Genomic DNA, 26,941 nt, shown 5'->3' with positions numbered 1-26,941 from the left:
CATGGGCTTATGTCCCTTCAAGGATACATGGCACAAGGGACACTGCCATGGGGCTGCGTCCCCTCATGGAGGCTGTCACTGCTGTGGGGCTGCGTCCCCTCATGGGGGAAGGTATGGTGTCACAGCCATGGCCCCTCATGGAGGATGTCACTGCTGTGGGTTTCTGACTTATCCTGGGGGATGTCATGGGGTCACTGCTGTGGGATTGAGTCCCTTCAGGGGCACATGGCACAAGGGACACTGCCACGGGGCTGTGTCCCCTCATGGAGGCTGTCACTGCTGTGGGGCTGCGTCCCCTCATGGGGGAAGACATGGGGTTGCAGCCAGGGGCCTATGTCCCCTCATGGAGGATGTCACTGCCTTGGGGCTGCGTCCCCTCAAGGGAACATGGCATAATGCCACAGCCAGGGGGCTGTGTCCCCTCATGGAGACTGTCACTGCTGTGGGGCTGTGTCCCCTCACAGGGGGGATGACACATGGGGTCACTGCCATGGGGCTGTGTCCCCTCATGGAGGATGTTACTGCTGTGGGGCTGTGTCCCCTCATGGGGGACATCACTGCGATAGGGCTGTGTCCCCTCACAGGGGATATCACTGCCATGGGATTGCGTCCCCTCACGGGGGATGACACTTGGGGTCACTGCCATGGGGCTGTGTCCCCTCATGGAGGATGTCGCTGCTATGGGTTTGTGACCCCTCATGGAGAATATTACTGCTGTGGGGTTGTGTCCCCTCACTGGAGATGTCACCGCCGTGGTGCTGCGTCCCCTCACGCCCACCTCCTCCTCCCGCATCCACCTCACCAACACCCTCCCCTTTTTCCCCTCCCAGCTCCCGGCCATCCCCTCTCCCTCCGGGGGCCGGCCCCGGGGCTCTCCCCGCCCCGCTCGGGGCCGGGCTCCCGGCAGCGGCTCCCCGGCAGGCCCCGGCTCAGCCCCGGGCTCCCCGCACTACAACTCCCGGCGTGCCCGGAGCCAGGGCTCGGCCGAAGGGGAGCAGGGAGGGCCGGCAGGTAGTAGGGGAGGCTCAGCCCGGCTCGGCTGGGCTCGCTGGGTGCCCTCCGGAGCCTTCCCCCTGCTCCTCCTCCTCCTCCTCCTCCTCCTCCATGGAGCGGGGGAAGATGGCGGAGCTGGAGAGCCTGGAGACGGCGGCGGAGCACGAAAGGATCCTGCGGGAGATTGAGAGCACCGACACGGCCTGCATCGGCCCCACGCTCAGGTATGGGGTTTGGGGGGACACCCACAGGGCTTGGGGGGCACCCACAGGGTTTGGGGAGCACCCACGGGGCTGGATTAGGGCACCCCGGGGTGCTCCCCCCATGGGCAGGTGCCGCCTGCCCGAGGCTCCAAGGGGATGTCCCCCTCCCTGGAGGCGGTGTGAGGAGGAAGGGGATTCCTTTCTTGAGGGGGAAAGCCCTCCAGAAAGGAGGGAAGCCCCCAAAATCGCTGGATTTGGGGGCGTGGGAGGTGCAGGAGGTGGTGGGGTGAGGCTTGGCTCACCACCTGCCTGCTGCCCCTCTTGGTTCTCCCATTTCTCCTTCGCCACCTTTGGGTGCTGCCTCCTGTCCCCGCGCTGCTTTTCTCCTCGCCGTGCACAGCTGTGGTGTGAGGATGTGTTGGGTGTTGGACCCCTTCTCCTCCTTCTTGGGGCCTGCGTCCTTCCAGCTCGTCCCCGGGTGACAATAAGGAGCTGTCACCCAGCCCATGGTGGCACCTGTAGGATGGGCAGGATGCAGGAGGAGAAGGACCCACGAGGGTTTTGCTGCCTGTTCCCCCAGCACTTGTCGAAGTTATTCCTCAACCCCTTCACAAAAACCGTGACTAATTGCGGAGCGGGCACAATTACGGTGCTGATGAGGATGTGAGTTAATGCTTCTGCTTGCTTAATGGCTCCTTTGTTCTCCCCTTAAACATCTTTTTCCAGTGGTTCTTGTGGTGTCCGTCAGCTGGCAGACCCCGCTGCCAAGCTCTCCTGTCTGAGCAGTGCAGGTAAAGGCAGCCGCCCGCCCCACAGCTCCGTCCCTCAGCTTTTCTTCTCCCTCCTGCTCCTGCCCGTGGCTCTGGGTCTGCTCCTCGACCCCGTACGTGTTCCTTTGCCGTGCCCTTTAGGGTTTTGCAGCAGGAGTTTCTGCTGCGTTGTTAATTGGGAAGACGTGCGAGCTGGCTGTGCCACCGAACCCTGCTTTCTCAGGAGGAACCGTCTGATGTATTTATTTTTAATTGCGATATTTGAGGTGAATTCTGCCCGTTTGAGGGCTGTTCTTGCCAGGCAGGCGCCATGCTGGTGGTGTCGTGGTCCCAAAAGAAGCCACGGGCTTGATTCAGCAAACTGCGAACACCTCCTGCCCCCGTTTAAAGTGGAGGAAGTTCCCCGGGGAACTTCATGTGAAAACCAAAACGCGTTAACTCATAACGCTGGGCACAAATGTGTTCGTTATCTGCTGGGAGGTTAACGAGGCAGACGGGCAGAGCTGTTTATAGCTCTCTGTAAGGGTTTCACCTTCATCTTTCGGTTTCTCTCTATCAGCCCAGGAGCTGCTGAGCTTGCAATCACGGTGCCAGGTGGGAGCATTTAGGTACAAACAGCCCTCCAGCCCCCTGTCCCATCCCCTCCACAGCAGCCCTTCCTTTCTTTTCAGTGTTTAAGCTTTACAGAGTCATGGTTTTTAAATGACTCAGGTGGCTTCCTTTAGAAATCATCGGGTTTAAGCTGTCTGCCTTGCCCTGATGCTCCAGTGCAGGCAGAAAGTTCAAGGCAAAGCTTTTTGTGCGTGGATCAATAGGATGCTGGGTTCGTCTTGCTGGAAGGGCTGCCTCTTTGTTTAGTTTTTCTGACTTTGCAGTTTTATTTCTGAAGTTCTGCAAACCCTTTAAAGGTAAAGTGAGCGGCGGTAGCTTTAGGAACAAAACTGAAAGAACTGGTTAGAATGGCTGGGAACTGCCAGGATTACGTGTGGGTGGCTCTTCTTGCTCAGTTTCATAGAGCTAAGCGCAGTTAGTCTTGTTCCTTAATATTAAAGGTTGATGTGGAGGCTTTATATTTATCTTTGCATACCCACAGCAGGAACTCTAATGAGCATCCGGGGCGAAGCAAGGTTTGTCCTTCGCTGCGTTAGCTTCAGCAGTGGCACTTCATCAGGAGGACTGTTATCTACACGAGCAGAAATGCGACCTGCTCCAAGGATTTCTAGAGTTTAAACTGAAGCAGCTCGGGGTAAACACGATGTGCTGGAGAGTCCGGGAATGGGGATGATGGAAACTTGGAAAAAATAATAAAAGAAAAGGTGACTCACTGCTGGGAAGCATCATGGAAGAAGTGTGTCTCAGGAGCCGGGCTGGCTTCCCTTCTAGGAACAGAGATCCCAAAACACGGATCAGAAATAGGCTGAGCTGCTGGGCTCCTACCTCCAGCACTGGCTTTTTTACAGAATTGCGGCGTTTTCAGTGTCTGACACAGCAGAGTTAGATACCACGATTGCTGCTGGCCCCGTGTTGTAGGGGCACGGCGCTCGGTGCTGAGTTGGTGTCATCAGAGGGTGGCCGAGGGGTTAAGATGGTAAAGTGAAGGTCCAGCTAATTCATCTGTCTGGGTGGGTTCGTGTCCCACCCATCAGGGAGAGCTTTCTGTTAGGGGAAAAAAAATAAAATAAAAAAAAATCAAGTGTAGTAATTCTCACCCTGGGGCGGGGGAAGGCCGCGATGCCTTCTTGAAGTCCCTTCCAGTCCCGTTTTTTTTTTCTTTTTTTTTTCTGCTGGTTTCTTTCTGTGATTCTGGGAGTCAGCAGGATGGGCCGGGCCTCCATTGTGCGAGGCAGATGTGGGACAAAGCTCTGCCCCTCTTCTAAATATAAAATGGGAGACGGGGGCATGCGAGGGAGCGTTGCGACAGCACTGGGCTGTGTGACGAGCGGGGCCCAGCTCGTGGCCTGCTGCGCTGGGGGCTCTCAATATAAAATATTTAATTAGAAATATTTAATTTCTATTTTCTATACGAGTATAGATTCGTACCTGACAGCCAACGTCGCTGTGTGTGAAGGAGGACGCCGAGCAAGTTGAGCGAGGCTCTGTGGGGACCCCCTCGGGTCCGCGATGCTCCTGGAATCCCAATAATGCATTTCAGGATGTCTTTCCTGCCATTCAGCCCCTACTAATTATATCCATTGCTCCTAATTCCACTTCCTTCTGCTGCTCTAATTCCGCTTTTATTTTTATTTTTTATTTTTTCCCCTTTTTGTTATGCTCCTTGATTTTTGCAGAGTATTTTTGGATCTCCTCTCTCCAGGTTTCTAAGAATCCCGTAAATCTGTGGGGTCAGGTAACCTTCGAGGGAAAAGGAAACCTGCTGGCCTGAAAGCTCCTCTGGACCGAGCTGTGACTTCAGAGCACTCTAATTATCCTTACGCCCAATTGACCCGTGAGGTTTGTTGCTCTTCAGCGAGCTTTTTGTCCCCTTGGTATGCTTTTTTTGGGACAGGGAGCTAGTTTTTTGTCCCCTTAGTATATTTTTTTAGGGACAGGGAGCTAGTGCTGGACCTCTAACTTCTCCCAAGCCCTTCACGTGAAATGCCCGATCTCCAGCTCTTTTTTTCTGTGCTCTGCTCCCAGCTCATAAATGAATGACTCAGGCTGAGGGCAGGGTTATTCTCCACGACAGCCCCTGTACGTGGGCCGTGCGGCGTCACTCGCTTCTCCCCGTGAGCCCGCGTGGTTGTATGACTTGCTAATCATTTCGCATTTTTTTTTTCTCGGTTTCAGCCTGCAGATATTTTGCTGTCACTTCCCCTGCTACTCCGCAGTGTCCTTTAGCAGCAGATGTCACCTCACGGTTAAAATGCACGCTTGGATTTTTCAAGTGACTTCTTAATCTGCTTTGCAGTTTGCACGGCTCGAGCTTTTTCAATCAGCCACTGCTCAAAATGCCTTGCCTTCCTCGCTCTCAAGCTGCATTTGCAGCTTTTTTGAAAGCAGGGAAGGATTTTTAAACAATGTTTGATAAATTAAAGCAAAAACCCCTCCGGCCACGCAGACGTAGCTACGGCGTTCCTGCCGCCTCCTCAGCGCTTTCGATGCGGATAAAATTCTGTCTGTGCTCTCCAGGGTAGTCTCCTGTTCATACACCGAGCAGCTCTCTTCTCCTCAGCATCAGAGCAGGATTTATGACTTAATGCGGAGCTATTTTCTTGGGATTTCAGTCGCTGGAAGCTGTGGATCGTGCTCCTCCTTGCTCCGCCTGTACCTTTGTACTGGAGGCTGCTGCAGCGGGAGCTGCTGGGAGGGACCGAGGTTTGCAAGGGATTGTTCTCCGGGGCTGCCTGATCTCAGGGAGTTGTTACCCTGCCAGCTCTTGTGTCATCTGCAAATTATATCATCGGGCTCCTTTTTTTTTTTTTTTTGTTTCCTTTTTAGATATATATTTACTTTCTGGATTGTTCCTCGGTGGTTGCGATTTTTATCAGTTACGGTAGGGCTTGTACTTACCTGAACCCCTTCAGCAAGCTGACAAACGTTAGATCTCGAGCAGCAATTAGTTGTTGCCTGCGTGCTTTGGTGCAGAGCTCTACTTTTTACCAGGAGCTGGGGATCTGGCTGCTAATTGTGCTTGTTCGGGGAGATTACCGACTTGTTTAACCTAAGAATGAAACTGAGCCCACTTGATAGGGTGTAGTTTCTCCTAAGCAGCTCTTGGCGGAGATTAAAGCAGGGCTGTAATTAGGCTCCATTCTCTTAATCCTTTATCGAGTTTTCCACGACTGTGTTTGGGATTAGAGTTGTCCCGACTGACCCAGAGCTGCCTGGCTGACCCTTTTCTCACCCCAGCAGCGTGCCGCCTTCACCCCGCTGCCTGCATCCACCCTGTGCCATGGTCCTGCTTCAACACCAGAGATAGAGGCTGCCTTTTGGAGCTTTCTGGGCCTCCTGATTCACAGGGATCACAAATATTATTTTCTGGGAGCAAGGAAAGTAGCCCCAGAGTGCTGCTGGCTGCGCAGTGAGGCATCCTACTAATTTTGGGGGCGCACCGAGCTCCCCTCTCGCTGCTCCAGGCTGGAGCCTTGTTTTGCAGGACAAATAGCAGCAGCTTGTTGGGGTCCTGGCTCTGTCGTGGCCCTGTGCTATCCCATTTTTTGGTGCAGACCTCTGAAAACGGGGGTTTGGCTCTCACAGACAGGGCCAGGCAGGCGCTGGGTCCCTCCGAGCACCCAGTGCCTCCTCAGCTGGGAGGTGTGTCCGTAGGGAACCTGACCAGCAGTGGGGCTGGGTGGAAAAAAGGACCCAGCTACCTAAAAACCTTAGCTTAGGAGCTTAAAAAAAAGCTTAGGAGAGCTGGATGCCTTCGTCCAGCCCTGCCCTGACCTCTTGTGCTGTGAAAATGGGCACGGAGCCGGCAGGTGAGTGCTGGGTGCTTCCTGGGGCTGCCATAAGTGATCTCCTGTGTCCTTTATTTCCTCCTCCCAGGTGTCAGCATGGCTCAGGTGGGTGCTGAAATGTTGCCCTCCCCTTTCCCTCTATTATTTCAGCTGGATCACTTCGCCCCAGCTTCATCTCAGGCTCATTTTATGGCATCCCAGTGCCTGGAGCGGCACGAGGGGTGTGACGGCTGGGTGCTGAGTCCAGGGGCCAGCTGTGCTGTTAAATATCTGACATCCACAGCTTGGCTTGCCCTCTGCGAGCTGCTTTAGTTCCTCACCTGGTGGAAAAGTTCTCGGCTGGGGAGTGGAGCTGGTTTATTTGGGGTTGGCAGGGAGCAGGAGCAGCCAGCCTTTGGGGCTGGGTGCTGGGCAGGACAGGCAGCCGGGCTGGTCCTCGCCTGCTGCCGTGGGTGAGACGAGGATAAGGCTCTGCGTCGCAGATGTGAAGCCAGGGGCAGCGACAGACGTTGGGTTTAGGAGCTTCCCAAGGAATATTTCAGCAGGGAGGCGTGAAGAGGGCATGGTGGGCATCCTCCTGCTCGCGCTACCGACTGCTGCGCTGTCCTCCAGCCTCGGGGCAGGCTGGAGCAGGGCTGGGATCTCCTACACGTGCTGGGACCAGCCACCAAGCACCCCATCGAGGTCCTGGGATGGGTAAGAACTGAAGAGCACTCGAAAACCATGCACAAAATCAGTTTTTTTTTTAAAAAAATAACATCTCCATGCTACCTGCGGTGATGCCAAGGGCCGGCTGCCGGCGAGGGAGCGCGGCGGAGAAGCGGCGCAGCGCAGCCCGTCCAGACACTGACTGCTGGCCGCAGAGCTTGCTGAGGAAGCTGCTTGTGACAACTGTAAATTGCCTGCTAATAAAAGCCTCGCAGGAGCTTTTGAAGCATCTTTCAGCCCGTTCTCCTGCCACCCAGACGGGGAAACTGCAATCTCCTGCAAACGAGCCTGTGCCGCTGCTCATATGCACTTAATTAAGTGTCTTTTAAAAGGCAGCTCGTTGCAGTGCTGCTTGAATTATATTACTATTCCCTTCTGGTCAGGCTGGTGCTCTTCAGCTTTGTGTTTTCTGCTGTGGAGAGGAAAAAAATAATAACCAGCGAGGGCTCCTGTGAAGTAATTCAGCACCAGCACTCACGGTCCATCAGGAGACGGACGGCCAGCCCTGCCCGGAGGTGTGCTTCATTTCTCCATGCCAGCTTTTAGGAATCCTTCATCCAGCAAGCCCTGCCTGGAGGTATGCTTCACTTCACGCTGCCAGCTTTTAGGAACACTTCCTCACTTGCAGCATTAAGGTGCTGGAAGCCACTTTGGGATGGTGAATCCCCGGAATTGTGTAACCCTTCTTATTTCAGTCCGCGCCCCGGTGCAGGCTGCAGGGAACAGCTCGCAGGAATGCGCTGCCTGATTATTTATAGCTTGCGTTTTCTTCCTTTTTTCTCCCAGAAGTACATTCCTTTCTGGAGTTTAATGAATCACTGTCAAAGGACAGATTACCGAGTGCCTGTTCCTGTTCCGGGGGCTGTGGAAGTGTGTCTGGGCTCTTGGAGCTCTCCGAGTTTGTTTTTCTGCTCACCCCCCCAGGCGCCTTTGATGCCTGGCAGCGGTGTTGTGAGGTCGTGAGCTAAAGGGAAAGATTTCCCTGCTATCATTAGGGAAAAGCAGCTGTAGGAGTTGGTGCTGCTGCTTCTGGAGCTGTCACTGCATGAGTTTGTGGTGTTTCCTTGGAGCTGGCAGCTGCCTTGTGGTGTTGAGCGCTACCTGCTCTGTCCCCTCTGTCGTGCTCCTCCCGATTCCACTTTCAGTGGTTTGAAGCTTTTTTAAATAAAATATCCATTTATTCCATGGATGCAGAAGCCTAACAATATGCATTTTGTGATTGCCTCTGCCCAGAGGAGAGCAGACAGCCTCTGAGGGGGGAAAAAAAAAAAACAAACCATGAAATGACTGGGATTGCTTAACCCGGAGAAGACAAAGCGGGCGTGTAATTCATCTTCAGATACAGACCAGACTGTTGAAATGATGAAGAAGAGCTTTTCTATTAAGTAAAAGCTCCAGAATTGCTGTATGTTATTCTTACAGCACTGCTGTGTGTTCCTGAGGTCTGGGCTACAGCTGCAGCAGCGGGGGTTCGGGATGAACGCAGGGGATTGCTCTCGGATGGATAGCGAAGAAAATCGTGCGACTGTTCGTGCCGGTCACATCAAAGGCTCTTCTCGTTCCTTGTTTTGTCTCTGAGGGTGGTGAGGAGGGGGTGCTGATCAAACTGCATGCAGAGCAAGCACAGGCACGTGCATTTAGTTTCTTGCAGTTTGCTCGTGAGCTTCTGCTGGGTCTCTTCCCCACAGCTCGGTCTCGTGGCTCAGCCAGCTATTGCTCTAACGTTTAAACATTTCAAGGTGATGAATTCTGCAGCTTGATTGCACGTTGTGCACTTCTTTAGGGTTTCAGATTTTCTGCTAGGACAAGGCCTGAGCTGTCACGAAGGATGATGAGAAATCGTCGGTCAGTTGTTGTCTTTTTTTTGTTTTCCCTTCTTTTCCCTGTCTTTTTTTTGTTTTCCAAGCTGGAAGCTCTGAATCAATTCAGTCAATTTTCCTGCTAGCACTGCTCTGAATCACTCACGATCCCTGTTCCTTTTCCTGGTGTCTTTTCTTGTGGAGCTCTCACCTTTTTGCAGCGACGCTGGTAAGATCAGAGCTGCACATAGAAATGAAGCTGCAGATTCAGTTCTTGAGCTGGATTAAGCAGCACGGTGATGTTTTAGGCTCTGCTTTCCCTTCTGCTCGTGGTTCCTTGCGGTCTCTCCAGCCTGAGCCAGCCCTGCTGGCAGCGTGGCCCTAATAACACTCCCGTTATTTGCTTTTGGCTTTGCAGCTGATCAAACCGAAACAGTTCCGTGCCCTCTGCCTCTCTCCTTCTCCAAACCACTGTTAAGCACAACGAACCTGATGAAAATCAACCAGCCATTTTTATTTCCTCAGAGTTCTCACAATGCTTTTAGCACCCGAGTGTGCTATGTTGACCAGGTGCCCCGTTACCAGCTCTGACTCCTCCAAAGAGCGCTGGTAAATCAGCACCACAAATGCCACCCGAAGAAGCTGTTCCCTCCTTCCTGCATCACACACTTACAAATTTGCTAACATTTTTTTAAGGAAGCCTTTTCCCGCTCTGCAATGGGCTGGGATCTCCACGTGCTGCAGGAATTGGTGTCCCGTTTTCCATCGTTCCCTTCTCTCGCAGTAACAGCCACACCAGCGCTGGGTTCTTGCTGATCCCATGTCCGTGGCTTGGCAATTTTGTGTGTTTGTGAGCAAATGCAACTGCTCGTTTTGCTCTGCTGGGCTTAATATCTTCTGTGAACACCTTGGTCCGTGGCAGCAGGAGAGGTTTTGGTGCAGAAACTCCTTAGACCCACAGCAAAGCATTTTGCCAGCTGTTCCACGCTGGGTTTGTTTCCCCAAAGAGCTCCCAACCCCTCGCCTCCCTCTGACGTTTGAATAAGTTAGAAGCTTTCATAGATCAAGAAATCAGCTTTTAAAAGGTCCTTTTCTTTTTGCATAGCTTATTTTGCCGTTGCATTTAGCATACTGCGATTTGTGCTCTGTAATTTTGCAGAGCTGGAAAATTTCTCTTTTTTCTTGAAAACCTGCTGCTGAGGGGGGTGCGTGTGTACGTGAGCGTTTGAAGCCTTTATTCATCACTGGTGTACTGCTGGCTTGGAGCATATAAATACATCTTTTAAGCAGTTACCTTGCTCGTAATACTTCGAGCTGTTCCTTTTTAATTTCCTTTTTCACGCTGTTTCTCTGTGCCTGTAAGAGTTTTCCTCCTGCTCCCACAGAGGTGCGGGGTTTGGGGCTCCACGGGGCTGCATCGCAGATTCTGAATGCTTCAGAGGCTGGGAGCTGAGGCACCTTCTGGAGCTGTCCTGCCTCAAACCCAACAATTTGGGAAGCTGAAGCCTTAGCTGTGGGGCATCTCGTCTGCGTGAGCGTGCCAGCAGCATCTCTGCGAGGCTGGTTTTGCTCCCGAGCGCGTGGCACTCGAGGTGTTCCCAGCAGGTACGTGCCTGAACTCCTGGGGATGGCTCCTTCTGCTCTCTCTGGGTTCGAGGAGCCTCCGGGATGGTTTTTCTCCCAGAGCAGCTCCTCCAGCTGCCTTTTGGCTCTCTTTTTCTGAGGGCTCGTTGGAGGCAGCAAGCTGGCTGGGTTATTTGTGGGGTGCTCCCCGCTCTGATGTGCCATAGGGAGGCTGCCACGGCTCCTCGAGAAGCCAAAAATAGGAGGCCAGGCTGCTCGGCTTCCCGTGGATGTGCTGTAGGAAGTAAGGTCCTTTAATAACATTTCTGATTCAGCTCTAGGTCATCACAGAGACCTTGTAATCCCTTTGTGACCACCAGCCTGTTCCCAGGTGCTGCTCCTCTTGCAGAAACGAGGATGCTCCGTGCTCCTGTCTGCTGGAATTTCCTCCCTCCTCTTCCAAATTGGTTAATTAGTACAGATCGTTAGCTCTGCTGTGGGGTTGGCCTTAGGGCTGGCAATTTGCTCGGGCAAACACTCTGCTTTGTGCTCTTCCAGTCACTCACAGCCAAAGGGGCAGGGCAGCAGGTGAGCAAATCCTCGTTTCTGCTGCTTCTCGGGGTGGTTATTGGCACCAGCTGGGGGTGAGGCTGTGTTTGGGGCCAGCCCGGTGCTTTTGGGGTTTTAAACTGCGTGCAGCAGTGAAGGAAAGGTGAATATCTGCAGGAGTGGCTGCACTCTTCTTGAAATCCCTGTGCTTTAGCAACGTGTTACGGGAAGTTTTACAATTTTTTAATACTTTGCTTCTGGCCTGGACTCTAGCGGGTGGTGAAGCTGCTGGTGCTGTCGCTGGTGCCAGTGGGGAGGATGAAATGAAGCCTGGGAGCCTTGTGCATAGGGAGAGGCTCTTAACAGGGCTTCAGAGCGTGGGGGACAGAAGTCACCTCAAGCCCAGACGTCCCCACAGTCACTGCTTTGCTCCCCGTGCCAAAAGGGAGCTGCAATATCCTTGTCCTCTTCTCTGTTCCTCTCCCTGAACCAGCTGATGGTTCACGTGCAGCCCAGAGGAGCTCTTTCCCCTTTTCTGATCAGAATTAATTCCTTGCCTCCCTTCCTGCACCAAATAAACCCCCGAACATCACTGCACCTCGTGGGACGTGGGGCTGAGGATGCTGCTGCAGCACGGCGTGTGGCTGCGACTGCTGCTGAGCTCCGGGTTGCTTTCTGAGCTCAGGCAGGGCGCTCAGAGCCAGCACAGCAAGTCTCCTCCTTAAAATCTGCCTGTGAGGTTCAGAGACATGCCAGGTCTTCCATAAAAGGTTTCTGAGAAGCAGGGCTTTGCTTTTTTAACGTTTCTTTTGCCATTCAAGGGGAACGGAAAGGGAAAAGCTGCCTGTCAGGAGCGTTTTTTTTTTCCCCTCTCTGCTGAGTCACGGCGACTTCCAGGGTAAGGTGGTAGGCGCCTGGGAGCACGGAGCTGTGGACTTTGCTTTCAGGCTGACGTCTCAAAGCTCAAACACGTGATGGGAGTGATGAGATGAAGAAGGGAGCAAGGCTGGGCAGAGGCAGCGATGCCAAAATTGAGCCAGGATCCCAGATTTTTTTTTTTTCTTAATTGATAAGAAGCAGAAATTGCTTGATTTCTTGGGTGTGAGCTTCCGTGGTAGGTGTAATCCCCTAGAACGTGGTGCCTGTTAAAGGAAGATCTTTTTATTATTTTATTATATCCTTATTATTGCCTTTGTCAAGCTAGCTTCCTTCCTGCGTTGTCAGAAACTAGAAAGCATAAAGACCACTTGAGCCATTTTCCTGATCCGTTTCTTTCTTCCTCTCTCTGATTAGGAGAGCCTCAGACCCCAGAGGATTAAAACCTGAGTTTGCTGGAGGAGCAGAGCCCCAGGGAAGGCTGGCAGAGGTGTCGGTGCCCTCCTCAGGCTGCCTTTTCCTGCCAGCATCGTGTGCTGCTTCAACTGTGAGCTCATGGCTTTTAGGTCCCGAGTGAATTTACCTGTGGCTGCTGCTCAGAAACCCCTCGTGGGGCTTTCCTGGGTAAGACGTTGCTGTAGGGAGAAGTGGAAACTTTGTGCTCAGCTTCTTTGGTAAGGAGCTGGGCCCTGGATTAAGGCTTTGAGCTCACAGACTGCCGTGCTAATCGTGTGTTAAGGGAGGGTAGAGGTCTGCTTGCTGTGAATTCCTTGTGTCAGTGGGTCTGCTGGACCCATTTCTTCCATAAATCAGATTTTTTTTCCTTTGTTCAAAACGATGGACCCCTGCAGAGTCAGGGTCCCCCCGGTGTTTTGTGCCTCTGCTTAATTCTGTAGCTGTTTAAGGACACCCTTCTGAAGCAGTGGAAGAAGATGTAATTGGTAGGGGGTGTCCGTGGGGTGCCTCGCACCTCTGCCTCCCAACACAGCTGCTCGTCAGGTGGCTCACCCATCCTCTGCCTCCTCGTGCTGCTTTTCTTCCCTAAAAGGTTCGTAAAGGTAGGAGAAACTTCACAGCTTGGAGTCAGGACTCAAATTTGACATCAAGCGCTGTTGCTTCTGCTTGCATCCTGTAGCCCAGCACCTCTGGGGGCTCTTTGGGCTGTAGGAGGTAGCAGGGACCTGAAGAGGCTTTTTGGGGCTGGCAGAGCAATGAACCCGAAGGGCTTTGAATGCTTCTTACACCGAAATGCAGGAGCTCGACTTGCTGGTGTTGGGGACGTGCTGTTTGTGTTATTTATTTCCTTTTGCTGCGCTGCCCTGGGTGCTCAGAGAAACGGTCACCTCTAGGTGGGATCCATCCGAAACGCTGGATGTCATTGCACTTTGCATTTAAGTGCTAGAAAAACCCCAATCAGAGCTTTTTGAGACCCTGCCCTCTCACGCAGGGCCGTAGGAAACATCTCTTTAGGAAAAAAAGCAAGAGCAAAGCCAGGCGGGGGGGGTTATCGTGGTTCTCGCTCCTGCAGCCCAGCCGGACCGCTGCCAGGGGCGGCCTTCAGCAGGGTTCCTCTGGCCCTCCGAGCTGGAAATGCTGCAGGAAGAAAGGGATGTTTACGGTCTGGATGCAGATTTTTGGAGTTGGCTGATTTGCCCCAGACTTGGGGATTTTGGTTCAGGTGTGGATTTGTCTCGTGGTCGCTGGAGGTCTGCGTGGCAGGCTCCGGTGACCAAAAATGCTGCCTGCTAGCACCCGGCTGGTGGAATAAAAATAAGATGATAAATGAATAATAAATAATAAATGAATGACAGAAATGTTCTGGGGATGAGCCAAAGCAGGTTTGCAATACTTACATGTGGATGGGTCATCCGGGTCTGCCTCTTTCTGCCCGCTAGCAGCACTTAGTGAAATCATATTAAGAACAGGTTTTTGGTTCTGAATTTATCAATTAACCAAAAAAAAAATCGCAAAAAGTCACAACAGAAACCCAACAAACAAGAAAAACCCCAAACAAAACCACAAACTCTGGTGGTTTTTCCTATTTGCTCTGCACTGTGCTGCTCCTGCTGCTTTTCTCCTTGGTTCGGGAGCAGCAGCGAAAAGTGCCCGGCCCTCGCTGGGGCCGTGCCACGAATTGTTGCGTGCCAGACGGGCCCTGCGAGCACTTTGTTCTGGAGAGGATTCCAAAATAGGCGCTGGAAGGGAACCCGGTAGGTGGCACATCCACAGGAGGCAGTGAATACTACAGGAGGTTTGTGTTTTTTTTTTTTCTAAAAGCTTCGGACGCTGTTGTAGGTCACCGTGGAAAGTGAACTCTTTTGCAATAAGTAGGGGGAATAATAGGGGAAAAAAAAAAACAAAAACCAAAAAACAAACCAAACACAGGCCTTTCATGGACCTGCTGCACTTAATCATTATTTGTCCTGCTTCCTTATTTCTAGTTTTTAAACTAAATACGTGGAAGTCCGAAGCAAATAACAAAATATTCTTTCCTGGGAAAGTTGATGTAATTAATTCCTCTCTGATTCTCCCAAATAATTGAGGTCCCTGTGAAATAAGCTTGAAATGAAGCAGTGCTTCTTTATTTTCCTTAAAAAGAGCTGTTTTGGGGAGACGGGGGTGAGGCCAAATGCACTTTGGGCTCGTTTCTTCTGTCCTTGAACTGATCCGTGCCTTGTCCCGAACAGGATCTCACTCGTGCGGGAGGGGAGAATTCCTGCAATTCCCTTTTTCCTGAGCATTTTTGGTGCTGATGGTCAGAGCTGTCTGGTACAGATCCATTTGAAGTCCAGGATGCTCGTTGGCATGTGAGGTTATTGGGCAGTGCTCTCATTTTGACGGGAAGCTATAAATGATGGAAATAAGAGACAATTTGGTTAGCAGGGCAAAATACGAAGGACATAGCTGCTGTAGGGCCTGTATGCAGCCGGGTGGTAGCATAACAGTCTTTAATCGTTAAGAGGCGATAATAACACAGCCAGCTTTAATTACACGTGTGGCTGAAGCTGCAGAGCAAGGGTCGGACGCGGCGGCGGGGACAGAAAAATAAATGGAAGCTGGAAATCAAAGCAGGAAGCGCAAAATGAGATCGCGCCTGGCTCGAGCCAAGAGACTCTTACTGGAAAAATGACTCGTCCTTGCTGAGCGTTTGCCTGTGTGCACAGAAATGAAGCTCCCTGTCGAGGGGAGAGAAAATAATCCCAAACCAGGAGCTGTGATGGGAGCCGAGCCGATGGGATCCTGCCAGCGGCGAGGAACGGTGGCGGCACGGAGCGGGTCGTGTCCTGTGTGTAAGGACAGCAGCAGGATGCAGCTGAGATGTCGGCGGTGCCTTCTCATCGTCGTGCTTCGAGACGGGCAGAGGATCGTGGACCTGTTTCTGCCACCAGGCTTTCCACAAGGTGAGCAAATCAGGGAACGGGAACCACCCCCAGAGGCTGAGATGTCCCAGCCCTTCGCTGCTGGCTGACTGTGGTGATGCTCAAAGTGCAGAGAAATGCTGTCAGACATCCTCTGTGCTCCCACATCCCAACAGAAATGCTGTCAGACATCCCTTGTGCTTCCACATCCCGACAGAGATGTTTTTACTGAGCTCTGTGCTGAAATTCAGCCTGGTGAAGGTGGCTGTAGGGTCAGCAGCACAGCCACCGGGCAGGTGAAGCTAAGTGCGAAGCTGAAACTGCTCTCCGTACTGAATTGCCCCCAGAATTGGTTCCTTACGTGCTTTTATCTATGCAAAATACACCCATGGAGTTGAACACGAATGTGTTTTGCCCAAAGGACGTGTCTTATTCCTGTTGGAGTGGAAAATATTCACCCAAGTTCCCAGTCTGAAGAGAACATCGCCGCTTTCTGCAGCGCGGCTTAACCGTGAGTTGCGTTCTGGTGCTGTAAGGAGCAGTCCTGCAGTGGCTAGCTCAAAAAGCAGGGTGTGCCTGGCCTCCTGCATCATCTGTGTGGCACGTAGGAGTGGTTTCACAGGTGGTTTCTCACGCCTGATATCTGTGACACATTCTGGGGCCCCCGTTTCCTCCCATCGGTGCGCAGCTGCTGAATAAACCAGCAGCCTGCAGCACTCTTATCTCTGCAGGTGATGAAAATCACATTATTTCCTGGGTGAAACAGCTAAAAACAAGAGTCAGGGCAGCATTAAATATCTCCAGGCGATTCTTCGGCTGTTGCATGTGAAGGTATTTTTCCCCCCATATGATTTTAGGGCTGCAGGACGTCCGATAACACCCCTGCAGCCCGAAACTCTCCTCGTCTGGAGGCGCAGCCTGGCCACGTGGGGAAAAAGGACCGAGGCTGTCCCCGGGGTGCTGCTGCCACATCTCCTGTGAGATCTCCTCATCTTGCTGTGAGCAGCGAGAGGGTTTTTGTGCGCTGCCCATCTGCTCGCAGAGGGACAAGGGGAGCGCGTGGTGACCGCTCTCACGCGTGAGTAATGGGAGCTGCAATCGACAGAAAACACATCTGCCCCGGTTCTGCTTCACTGCCCTGTTGCCCGGGGATGACTTCCTTCACTAAGAGGCGTGTTCATATTAATTATTTATTAATTATTTATTATTTATTTATTTTTTTTGGCTGCTTCTTGCAGTACGTCTCCATAAAGGGGGTGTTTGCATCCAGTCCTTCAGCTGCTGTTGCCGTCGTGGGGTTGGGTTTTGCGGTTTTCCTTCAGCAAGCATCCAAAGCTTTCGAGCTATTTAATTTTTTTTTTTTTGTAACCTGTGTTTGCTCAGAAAAGGTGTAACGAGGAACTTCTCACCAGTGTGCAACTGGCCAGGGTTTTTGGGAGGAGCTGGCTGTCTGGGTGGGAAGGGATGTGACAAACAGGTGGGCTCCCTGCAGAAGATGAACATCACAACGAGAAGCCCAGCATTAATTTAAGTACCTCGAGGGCTTTGCTGGGCTCACTGGTGAGCAAACAAGGGCTTGGCAGCCCCAGGGGATGGAGCCCAGCCTGTGCTTGGGGCTGTCGGGGCTCATTGCCATCTGAAACCAGTCGGGGTGACGCCGCCAGGACAAAAACCTTGGGGCTGGTAGTGGGATGATTTAAGTTGGGCTGCTCTTGGATTTTCATTTAATTTTTCCACCACGCTTGCATCTTTAGGATAAGGAGGCACTCCAAGAGCTTTCTGGGTGCTGGTGGGGTGTTTCCTCTGCTGTTCGGAGGATTCGGACACGAGCAGAACTGTTCAGTTCTGGCACCTGCCCTTCCCCTGCTGTAACACGTATGGTTTTCTGTGCTTGGGGTGCTAAACCTCTGTGCTTTCAGCCCCTGCTGCAAGCCTTGCGTGTGAATACCTCTACTCCCTGTCCCTTTATTGCGTGACAGCAATTTTTTCTTTATTTTCTTGAAGCCACGGCAGCGATGATCCATTAGCAGACGTTTCCATTCCGTGGGATGTTTCCTCCGGTATGGGGAACCAAAGCAGCGTGCTCAGAGTCCTGCGCCCTCCGGCTGATTTATACAAGGTCTGCCCAGGTCTGTGCGTGCACGCCTGGATGTTTTGGCCTCTCTCTGCAGGTGCCGAGGAGCCTGACCCCGCCGTTGGCTCAGCGCTGTGATTTCCCACGTGGGAAAGCCGCAGCCCCCGGTGCCTGTCCCTGAACTCCTCCCCGTCCCCATTCTCAGGCTGGAACGTGTTTTTTTTTTCACTCTTTGGACCTTCCGCTGCTCTTTAATGAGCTCTTGGCATGCTTTTGTGAGTCTCCTGAACTCAGGATGTATTTTTAGAGCCCCTCGTGCTCCAAGCCGTGCGATGATCGTCGCTCAGCCCTGAGCTTCCCTCTCCGGACCAGCTGCAAGCTGCCGATCCCCAGAGCGATTATTCCACGCAGAGACCAGGATTTCAACTTCTTTTGCTGTTTTTTTCCCCAAGTGGGATGGAGAAGGGAGCTGGGAAAGGCTGGGGAGCTGGTCGGAGACAAACAAAAAAAAGCTGGGAGCCCCCAGCGAGAGGGGGACGCGAGAGGGACGAGCCCGAGCGAGCAGAGGAGGTGGAACTCATAAATAGTCGATTGTCCTGATCTAATCAGGAGCCCTATTTTTACACATCCTGTGCTCTGTGTATGTTATTTTCTTCCTTTTCAAATCGAAAGAGCTCGCTGCTGTGTGTTTTTTTTCTTTTTTTTTTTTTTTTTTTTCCCTTGCCTGCTTCCCAAACAGGAAAAGCCAGGGCTTTATTTTTTCCTCCCGAGGAAGAATTCTAAACTGCTGCTGAATGACAGGCCTATTTTGACAAGGCAGAGGTGTAAATATACGGGAGGCCGGGCTGGGCTCTTTTAATCTTGACGTGGGACGGGGCTTCGAGAAGCCTCTTCTGCAGGACACGGCTCGGGAAGGAGCGGGGGCTGCTGCTTGCCTCCGGTGCGGGGCTGGCTCCGTGGTGAAGCCTTTCCAAATTGATCTTCCTGGGGGAAATATCCAGGGGTAGGAGGGCTGGCTTGCTGCAGAAGCCAAATAAAAGTCCTGCCGGGCTGTGAGGGCGCTCCTGGCAGTGGTTCTGCCCTGTGAGCATCCCAGAAATGATGCTGCAAGGAGACAAGGCCCTGTTGTCCTCCAGCACCCTTTGGCTTCCACTTTCTCTGGCTGAAACCCTGATACAGCTGCAATACGTACATATAATATAAATATATTATATATATATTATATTATATTTATATATAATATAAATATAATAAAATACAACCAAGGAAGCACCTTGTGCCCACGGTATTTGAGGTGCTTGCCATGGAGGAGCCTCGGAGCGGCTCCATCCGCTGTGGGAATTGCCGAGCTGTTCCGCATTGTGGTCATAAAATGGATCACCCAGTCCCAAAAACCCTTTGGGGCATGGAAGTGCCTGGCTCCCTTGATAACCGTGGGGCTGGAGAGCAGATTTCAGCACCCAGCACCACACACGACCCATCACAGCAGCCGGCCCTGCCGGCGCGGCACCGGGACGGAGGCGAGAGCTTCGTGCCTGATCCCTTTGTGCTCTCCGCATGTGTTTTCTCCTCCTCAGCTTTCCCGTTGGGGACGCCCAGGTCCTTTTGAAGCACGTTGGCTCGAGGCCTGAGCCATTGCACGTTGCCTTTTTAAAATTCCTTCTGCGCTATCAGCTGGCCGCAGCGTCCTTCCCTTCCTGCCCTCAGCCGCTTTGTTCTCCAGCAGCTCACCGAGCTGGAAGACTCTCTAGGAACCCTAGGTAGGAGAGGTGCTTATCCCATCATTTTGGGTCTGTTAGCGTTCATTTTTTGCTAAGAACAAAAAGCTGAAGCAAACGGAGCTGCTTGCATTTGAAGAAATCCTGCAGCTGCCCCAGCTCGGCACGAGGTGCTCGTGTGTCCCCATGCTGCGGTGCTGTGCACGTGCTGGGTTTGGGACCCCACGCTGGCAATTTAATGTTTTTCCACCCTCGTTTGGTGCAGCCCTTGGGTTGCAAACTGAGCCCCTGCAGTGCTGGAGGCAGCTCGGGCTCGTTGCTTGTACAGGAGAGGCCTTGGGGAGCTCGTGCTGCCGGAGCCGCCCTGCGCTCTTGGATTTTCTGGAGCAAACTTGACGAGGTAAATTTCCTAAAGCCTTTGAAGGTCTGGAAAAGGTTTTTTGAGTAAGTCTGTCTTTGCTGTGCGTTGAATGCCCGTGCTGGTTGCTTCCTCTGCTCTATCTTCATCTTATAATTACATTTTTTGAAGGATGAAGGAACCATGAATTTATCTCCGCTGACCTTTGCACGATGCAGACCGTGAATTCCCCACCGTGGCCTTTGCTTGAGCTCGAGTACGGCTTCGAGGCGGGATTAGGCGTCGGTGGAAAAGGGCTGGGATGGGAAGTTTGGCTTCCCTCTTGGTTCCTTATTACAAATGATTACTCTTCCTGCTTGCAAGACCAGGAATTTGTCTGGCTTTGGCTCCCAGGTGGGCTCTGTCCTGCAGCAAAGTGCTGCCTGCAGTTACACAGCGAATGGTTGGGACAGCACAAGGTACTGTGCTCCTTTATTTTCGTCTTCAAGCCAAACAGATGGCACTCCTTAGGTCACTTGTAGGGTTTATTTAGGCCTTAAGTCGGGGTTTCTGAATCGGTTTCAGCCTGTCCTTTCTCTTTCATTTCATCAAATAGGTCCATTGCATCAGTAATGCCACCACGCCAGCGTTAAGCAGCAAAGCAACGCCGTTAGGATCGTGCCAGCAGCATCATCCGGGGATGGAAACTCAAAGCAGGTCGCTGTGAGCCTCTGCTGGTACTGCCTGGTCTTTGGGGGCTGATTTTCGTAGAATCATCAAGGTTGGAAAAGGCCTCCCGGGTCGTCTGGTTGTGCTGCAGGTGGTGGCTGCACGGGTCTGGGTCCCCTTGGTTCCTGAACTGTCCCCGTGTGTGGCCATCACCTGCGTTCCCCGCTCCTTGATGAGCAGACACTGCTGGAGCAAGAATTTAATCCATTTATTGAGCAAGAGCCCACAGAGCAGGCCCCGTTGTGGTGAAGCCAATTTGTCCGTGCGGGTTTTTCTTTTGGCTTGCACAAGCTGCTTTCTTTTCCTGCCCGTCCCGGCTGATGGATGGCTCTGGAGATGAATGTCTGCGGTGGTCCCCGTCCGCCGCTCGGAACGAGCCCGCTTTGTGGCTTTGGTTTGAACTTTCAGCATGGATTTTTAATTAAGCCGTAACACAGAAAGCTGTCTAGGCTAATAGCAGCGGATGTAAATCTGAGGTGGAAGCTCCGAGTATGCTTTTGAGTCTTGTGCTTCTCGCTAAATCCTCTGAAATAACTAGCAAATACTTGGTTTTTGGGTACACGGCACAAGCAGAAACACATCCCAGATGTTTTCTGAAACACAGTATGTTGTTAGAACAAATTCAGATCACTTTTCTTTTTTTTTTTTTTTTTTTAATTTCCCCTTTCTGTAGCCACTTCAGGCTGGTAATTGCAAAATCAGGAGATGCTCTGGGGCAGGAGGTGTCTGGAAGCTGATCCCAGCCGCCTGCAGACGGCGTTTTGGGGATGAGGACGCTTGAGGTGACCTGGTGCCGTGGCCTTGGCTCGGTTTTGCTGAGCCTCTGGTGCTGAGCCTGGTCCTTGAGCTGGTTCCTTGCTCCTGTCCTGGTGCTGGTGCCTCCTCGCTGCAGCTCCTGGGGGCTTGGGGAGGATTTCCAAGACCACAAAAAGGGCTGTGTCTGTAAATCCAAGCAGCACAATCGCTTCTGCTTCACTGCTCGGGTGCAGGAGTAAAAAAAAAGCTAGGAAATGGTTATTTCCATGTGTTAGTGTGCCATATATTGGCCGTCCGCTTTTCCTTTAGGGTTTAGACCTGATCTTGACCATCTCCTCTGAATCAGACCTGGCAATGTGAAAATTTAGGGTTTCCTTTGGTGCCATCAAGTGGCAAAACGCAGTAGTGGTGCCTGGTGGAGGTGATGAGGGATAGCAGAGGCTGTGAGCAGGAAACATCCCTCCTGCTTGAGGGTGCAGGGAGATTACAGGGGACGTGTCTTTGTATGGGAAGGACAAGGTCTAGGGATGGCAGGGATAATTTCTCATCCACAGAGAGGCTACGGAGGGTGTAACGGGTTTCCTTCTATTGCCATCTGATTCCTGGCCTTCTCATTAATCTCAGCCACTTATATGCTTATGTCATTTGCTCCTAAGCAGGCTCTAAACACTTAATTAATTTATTTTATGAAGCTTTGAGGAGCTGCTCAGGTATGTTGGTGCAAGCCCAGCGAGCGGATGGTGCTGAGAAACACAGACTGAACCCAGCCTTCCTTTGGCAGCAGCTGCCTTGAGTGAGTCCATCGCATTTCAGCCCATAAAAGACATCCCCTGTTCTGTACCTTTCTCTTTCCACTCTATTAAATATTAAATTACCTTCACAGACAGAAGCAGAGCTGGAAGCAGAGTCCATTTGAGTGCTTCCTGCTCGGTGCCAGGACCTGCCTCACGTATCACCCTGCTGGGGGATGGAGGCTTGTCTCCACTTCATGTTTGCTGCTTCGTGGACCAAACCCTTGATGTTTTTCAGTCCCAGTTTTCTCATTTGAATCCATATTTGTATACCGAATCCTGAGGACGGTATTTTTCCAGGAGAGCATCAGCAAGGAGTTAATACTGTGACAAATCCTTTTTTTCTTAAGCCTGAGCTGTGGAAGCGGCTGAGCTGTCTCGATAGGGGTAAAACGAGAACTTCAAAAGGGGAAAAAGAATCACCTGGAAGCAGACGCACAAGGCTGAAGCCCCAGAGGTACCATTTATGCACAATGCAAAGCCAGGTAGGAGAAAAACACTGCTCCAGAAGCCTGCCCAGCCTCCCAGAGAGGCACAGCAGCAGCTCCTTCAGGAGAACAGGTACGAGGTTCAGGATCTTCCTGTGCCAGGGCTGCTCCAGTTACAGGGGATGAGCAACACCATCAGTCTGTCCAGTCCCAGCGTCGTAGGCTGCTGGTTTTTGAGCTGGACCAGGATGGGAAGTGCAGGGTGTGTGCTGAGAGGCACGGTCCTCTCACAGCCCATGCTTTTTCCTGCGTGGCTCAGGATTAGTTAAATGCTGTCAGTCACCAAATGGGATTTTTGGACAACTGGCTTCTTTCTGCCAGAGCACTTCTTGGCTTTGTGCATTAGAAATATTTGAAGGACAGAACGCCTTTGCTGTCTTTAGTTTGTAGAAAAAACCTGCTGCTGCTCTGTCTTTACAGCCCTTCAGCCCAGGCGTGCGTGCTGGGCTGTGTGCTGTGCTGCATCCCCCCCCTGCTGCGGATGCTGTGACAGTCTGAGAGCGTTTGACCTCTCGAGGAGACTGATAATGAGGGGCTGCGTGTCCTTCAGCCACGGCCAGATCTGCTCAGGGTTCTGATAAGCACAGCTCGTGAACGCTGTGCTGCAGAGGCAGTGCTGCAGGCACGCTGCCTTGCTCTTGCCACTACCCTCTGGGTGCTGCAGACCTCCAAAAGGAGAGGTAGGCTGGGTGGCTGGGGACCTCTAACCTTGTAAAGCATCACAATTAAAAAAAATAATAAAATAAATCCATGCCCAGAACGTGGCTTCTGGGTTTATCCAGCCCTGAGCTGCACGATGTGCTCACCCATCACAGCCCCAAAACTCAGCCCCTCGTTTAGGTGGCTGCCACCCCCTGAGGGTAAATGTTCCCCAGCTGGAGCGAGGGGATTGAAACCTCAGTGCCCTTCTTAGGGAAAGAGAAAGTTGTTCATGGCAATTAGAAGTATAGAGAGTGCAAAATGCGTTGTGTTGTAAAGCTGTTGTGAAAAATGCTCGTGTGTTGCTCGGATAAATTCCCGTAACGCCTGCAGTGATGCGTCCCAAACAGCTCCTGAGCTGCAGGAAACGTCTCTGCTCTTCCACACCAAGTGCTGCTGCTGAGGCTCTGGGGGGTGCTGAGCTGCAGGAACCTCTCTCCATTTCTCACAGCACAGGGGAAACACTCAAGCACCAGATCCCAGGACTCTGCGCAGAGACAGCTGTGGGGTTAGAGTTGTTTTTACCTCCTGGGGTCCTGCTGGGGCAGCTTTTCCCTCTCTCCTGGCCTTTCTGTAAGTAGAAATAAATTCCCGATGGCACTGATATATATTAACTGCTCAATCTTTTTCTCTGCCAGAGGGTAAGAGCCCTTAATTTGCTGGCCCTGTCCCTTGCCTCCCCCCAGAGCTGGTGGGGTGCAGCGTGGGGAGTGAAGGCAGCCTGTGCCTGCCGGCAGCAGAGGTCAGCGTTATCAGCTGTTGATAAATACTCAATTCACTGGCTTCCAAAATAGATGTTTAATCCCAATACGTAGCTTTTATGTAGGAATTGACATCCCAAACCTTAGCTTTGGCTTTCTTCAGCAGCTTGTACTTCGATCCAGGTGTTAATCCCGATCAGCACGCTGTAGGCTTCGCTTACAGAGATGAAAAAAGGATTTTTGTTCTTTTTTTTAAGGCCCTTGAAGAGCATCGTTTCTGTTCCTGAAGGGCATGGTTTTCCACAGGGTTAAGTAAAAGCCTTGTCTTGTTGGATGGCTTTACAGAATCACAGAATCCACCTTTACCTGCACGATGGAAGGGAAGGGAAAGGAGACTCGCTTGCCAGTTATGCCTGCTGCCTTCCCTAGATCAGATCTGCAGGGTGTGCTTTGGGTAGCACTGAGCTTTGCTTGGCTACAGCTCTGCTTATCTTTTGGATATCAGAGAGGAGCTCAAAGACCTAAATTGCAGCTCTTTTCACCTTTACCCATAGAAAGGAAGCCAGAGATGATGCTTCTATAGTTTTCTTGCTGCTGTTTTGGGACTGCCGCTGGTGCACCTTGCCTCCCTGGTGGGATTGCATCCCTTCTGCACTGTGTTGGCTTCCCCTTCTCCCTCGCTCAGAGCTGCCAGCCCCTCGGTGATCCTGCTTTGGGTGCCGCCAGGTTCCTGCAGGACCACCAGGAAGCCTCTGGTGGCATGACAAAGCTGGGCAGTACCCCTTCATCACCCAGAAACGTTTTGAAATTTATTTATAAAATCCCTTTGCTTTCTTTCAGCCCTTTATTCCAGAGTTTGTAAAAGCACAAACCAGCTAGCAAGAACTGTAAGTTTGCTTTCAGGATAAAACCTCCAATTTCACAAAGCGGTCAAGTATATCGTGGAGAAGACCCCACAGTTTCTTTTGGGGGTGCTTGTGGTTGTGTGCAGCACCCCAAGAGAGTTGGGGCAGCCTGGGATCTGCTCAGGCTCATCCTTATCTCCCCTCCCGTGCTTCGGGGCTGGTCCCTGTGCTAGCAGAGCTGCTGCCTGCCCACATCCCCTAGCAGTGCCCTCCCAAATTGAATGGCACGGCTTTCAAATGGCCAAAAAAAAAACCCCAAATCAGGTTTAATTAGCATTAAAACTGGGATAATTAACTTCCTTAAATAGAGAAAAGCAACTCAAAGAAATCAATCAAGCTGGATAAAATCCATGAACGTGGCCTTGTAGGGTGTAAAGGGCAGCAGGAAAGCTGGGTTGAGACCTTCTAATTTCTGCTGTGTGGGGCAGCAAATGGTGCCCGGCCCCTGAGGACCCTGCGGACCCCTTTCCATCACCATATTTTGGACCTGGGGGCCCTGTCTCAGGACAGGCAGTGTCACACTTCCCTCTTTGTGAATGGAAGTCTGTTTCAGTGTGTGCTTAGCTCAATTGAAGCCCAAACAAGCACAGACTTTGCTTCTCGCTGTGATTTTGTAAAACAAATGCAGACCAAATGTTTCTCTCCGAGGCAGCAGGGATGGACGGCTTATTTCGGTGTGTGGCTGAGAGCTCCCTGCTCTGGCAGCTATGTGGGACTGCTGCTGGGGCTGGTTTAGCTCCTTGTAGCTCCCTTGCTAAGAGGAAAAAATAATCATTTATTTGCAGTGATCAAGCAAGATTGATGTATGCCACCAGGTCACTGGCACCTATAAAAATCATGACATGAGCAGGTACCTCGTTAAAGACCGACCCCTCTGCCTTGCTTAGCTTTTATGCGCAGAAATCTCATTTTCCTAATTTTCAAAGGGCTATCATACTTAAAGGGATGGAGAATCACATCCTTAGGTCATGTACTGTAAAGCACCAGTGTTGGCTGACTTCTTTTTTCCCCCTACCCAAAAATCCTTGGTTCAAGTTAGCTGTCCCCATATGGAATGGGTTGCTTCGTTGCCAATTGAGAAAAAGCCCAACCTTAAGTTCGCTGAAATTAATTGTAATTAGTAATTACTTGAAACGGGGAAATGCCCTCCTGATTAGTGAGCCTTCCTGGGCAGCTTGGGCTCGTTATTGCAAGCACCAGGCTAAGAAATCAGCGCTGGGGCAGCCTGCTGCTGTGTTACACTGGCTTCCTCCTGCACGGGAGCTGCTGTATGGGCTGGAGGATTTGGGGTTTTAGGAGTGCAGGTGGGATGAGGGTAATGGAAGTGATGAGAAGAGATGGTTCTTTGGGAAGGGACCTACACGGCTCAGTGAGTCCAAGTGTCTGACCACTGCAGGGCCAACCAGAAGCTGAAGCATCCTCTCGAGGGCATCGTTATGGGGAGAGGAGGACTTTTGGTGGCCAAAAAGCAGAAGCAGTCTGGGATAAACCTGCCCACGAGCTGCATTGCTGTTTAATCAAGTCTTACTGCATTTCCTCGAGTGCTTACTGTTCAAATGACAAGCCTGGTGGTGTCGCCGTCCCGTGGCTGTTTTTACAGGGAAGCATTTAATGAGAGCATCTTTAACGTACTCTCTTCTATCGTACTAACCTTCCCCTCAATCAGATTAATTATGATTTTCTCCTCCTTTGCCAAGCTCTTTGTGTTTTGTTTGCTAGCAGCATTATGGACAGGAGGAGAAGCGACCTGGTTCACGGTCCCAAATTTTTGATGCCTTCCTACGGTGAGGTTCAAGCTTCCTTGGCTTCTGCTTGCCCTCGGGGTTGGAAGCGCTTTGATTTCTGGCACCGCCGTGCCTTGTTGTGTGGCCACAGGCGTTGCACTTAATTCTTCCATGCCTGCAATTTGGCAGGATGTAAAATGTGCACGGTGCTTCCCTTCAAGGGGAAATTGAGACAGATGGGAGTTCGCAAGGTATTCTGATAGCTTCTGATAAAAGGTAGTGTTTAAGGGTTATGCAGCTGGTTTAGGTTCGTGTTTTGATGTGTACATGATTGCAGAAGTATTCTGGTGATCTCAAAATAAATACAAATGCTTGGAGAGATCCTTTGTAACGTTGTGCTTCCAGGAACACTGCTCTGGAGGTGCCTCTGCAGACAGGAATGGAGGCTGCCCTCCTCCCTTCAGCACGGTGAGGTCTTGATCAAGAGCAATCGTAGTTCATTCAACAAGGAGGTGATGCACGATTCCCAACCTGTTCTTGGTAACCCCACTATTCAGGTTTCAATTGCCTGAGCAACTTTCTTGCTGATCCTGTGTCTGGCTTCGAGTCTGACAAAAACCCGCTGCAGTTGCAGTCATCAGCGTGAAATACTTGGCCGCAGCCTCCCTGCGTGCTGAATTCAACTCCAGGCCTTCCAGATAATGAAGCTGGACTGGCTTTGGGTCACCTGGGTGCTGCAGGGTGCACGCTGCATGGTTTGACAGCTGCTGTGCTGTGTTTTGGGGCTGCTGAGCTGCAT

General features: G+C 51.7%; 1 protein-coding gene and 1 long non-coding RNA gene across 9 annotated transcripts in view; one reads left to right on the top strand and one right to left on the bottom strand.

The window, feature by feature from the left end:
* The first annotated feature begins 853 nt into the window (after positions 1-853).
* The window catches only part of EXOC6B (exocyst complex component 6B), a 266,143-nt gene continuing 240,055 nt past the window's right edge, over positions 854-26,941 (top strand). For 3 of the 8 annotated variants that reach the window (XM_068679495.1, XM_068679491.1, XM_068679500.1), the window contains exon 1: positions 856-1,217. In XM_068679495.1, the coding sequence (XP_068535596.1) occupies positions 1,105-1,217 (113 nt within the window). In that variant the 5' untranslated portion in view covers positions 856-1,104. Of the gene's footprint in view, positions 1,218-26,941 lie in introns of all 8 variants that reach the window. The other 5 variants (XM_068679497.1, XM_068679494.1, XM_068679493.1 and 2 more) reach the window with 3 other exon arrangements.
* On the bottom strand, positions 9,884-14,268 carry LOC137855396 (uncharacterized). The gene is made up of 2 exons (XR_011095709.1): positions 13,715-14,268; positions 9,884-13,617 (listed from the first exon to the last, which is right to left on the bottom strand). It is a non-coding gene; the product is annotated as an uncharacterized lncRNA (long non-coding RNA).

The sequence above is a fragment of the Anas acuta genome, chromosome 4 (assembly GCF_963932015.1).
Source record: "Anas acuta chromosome 4, bAnaAcu1.1, whole genome shotgun sequence".
NCBI classification, from domain to species: Eukaryota; Metazoa; Chordata; class Aves; order Anseriformes; family Anatidae; genus Anas; species Anas acuta.
Note: the sequence above shows the minus strand (reverse complement) of the source record. Positions and strands in the feature narration are given on the sequence as shown.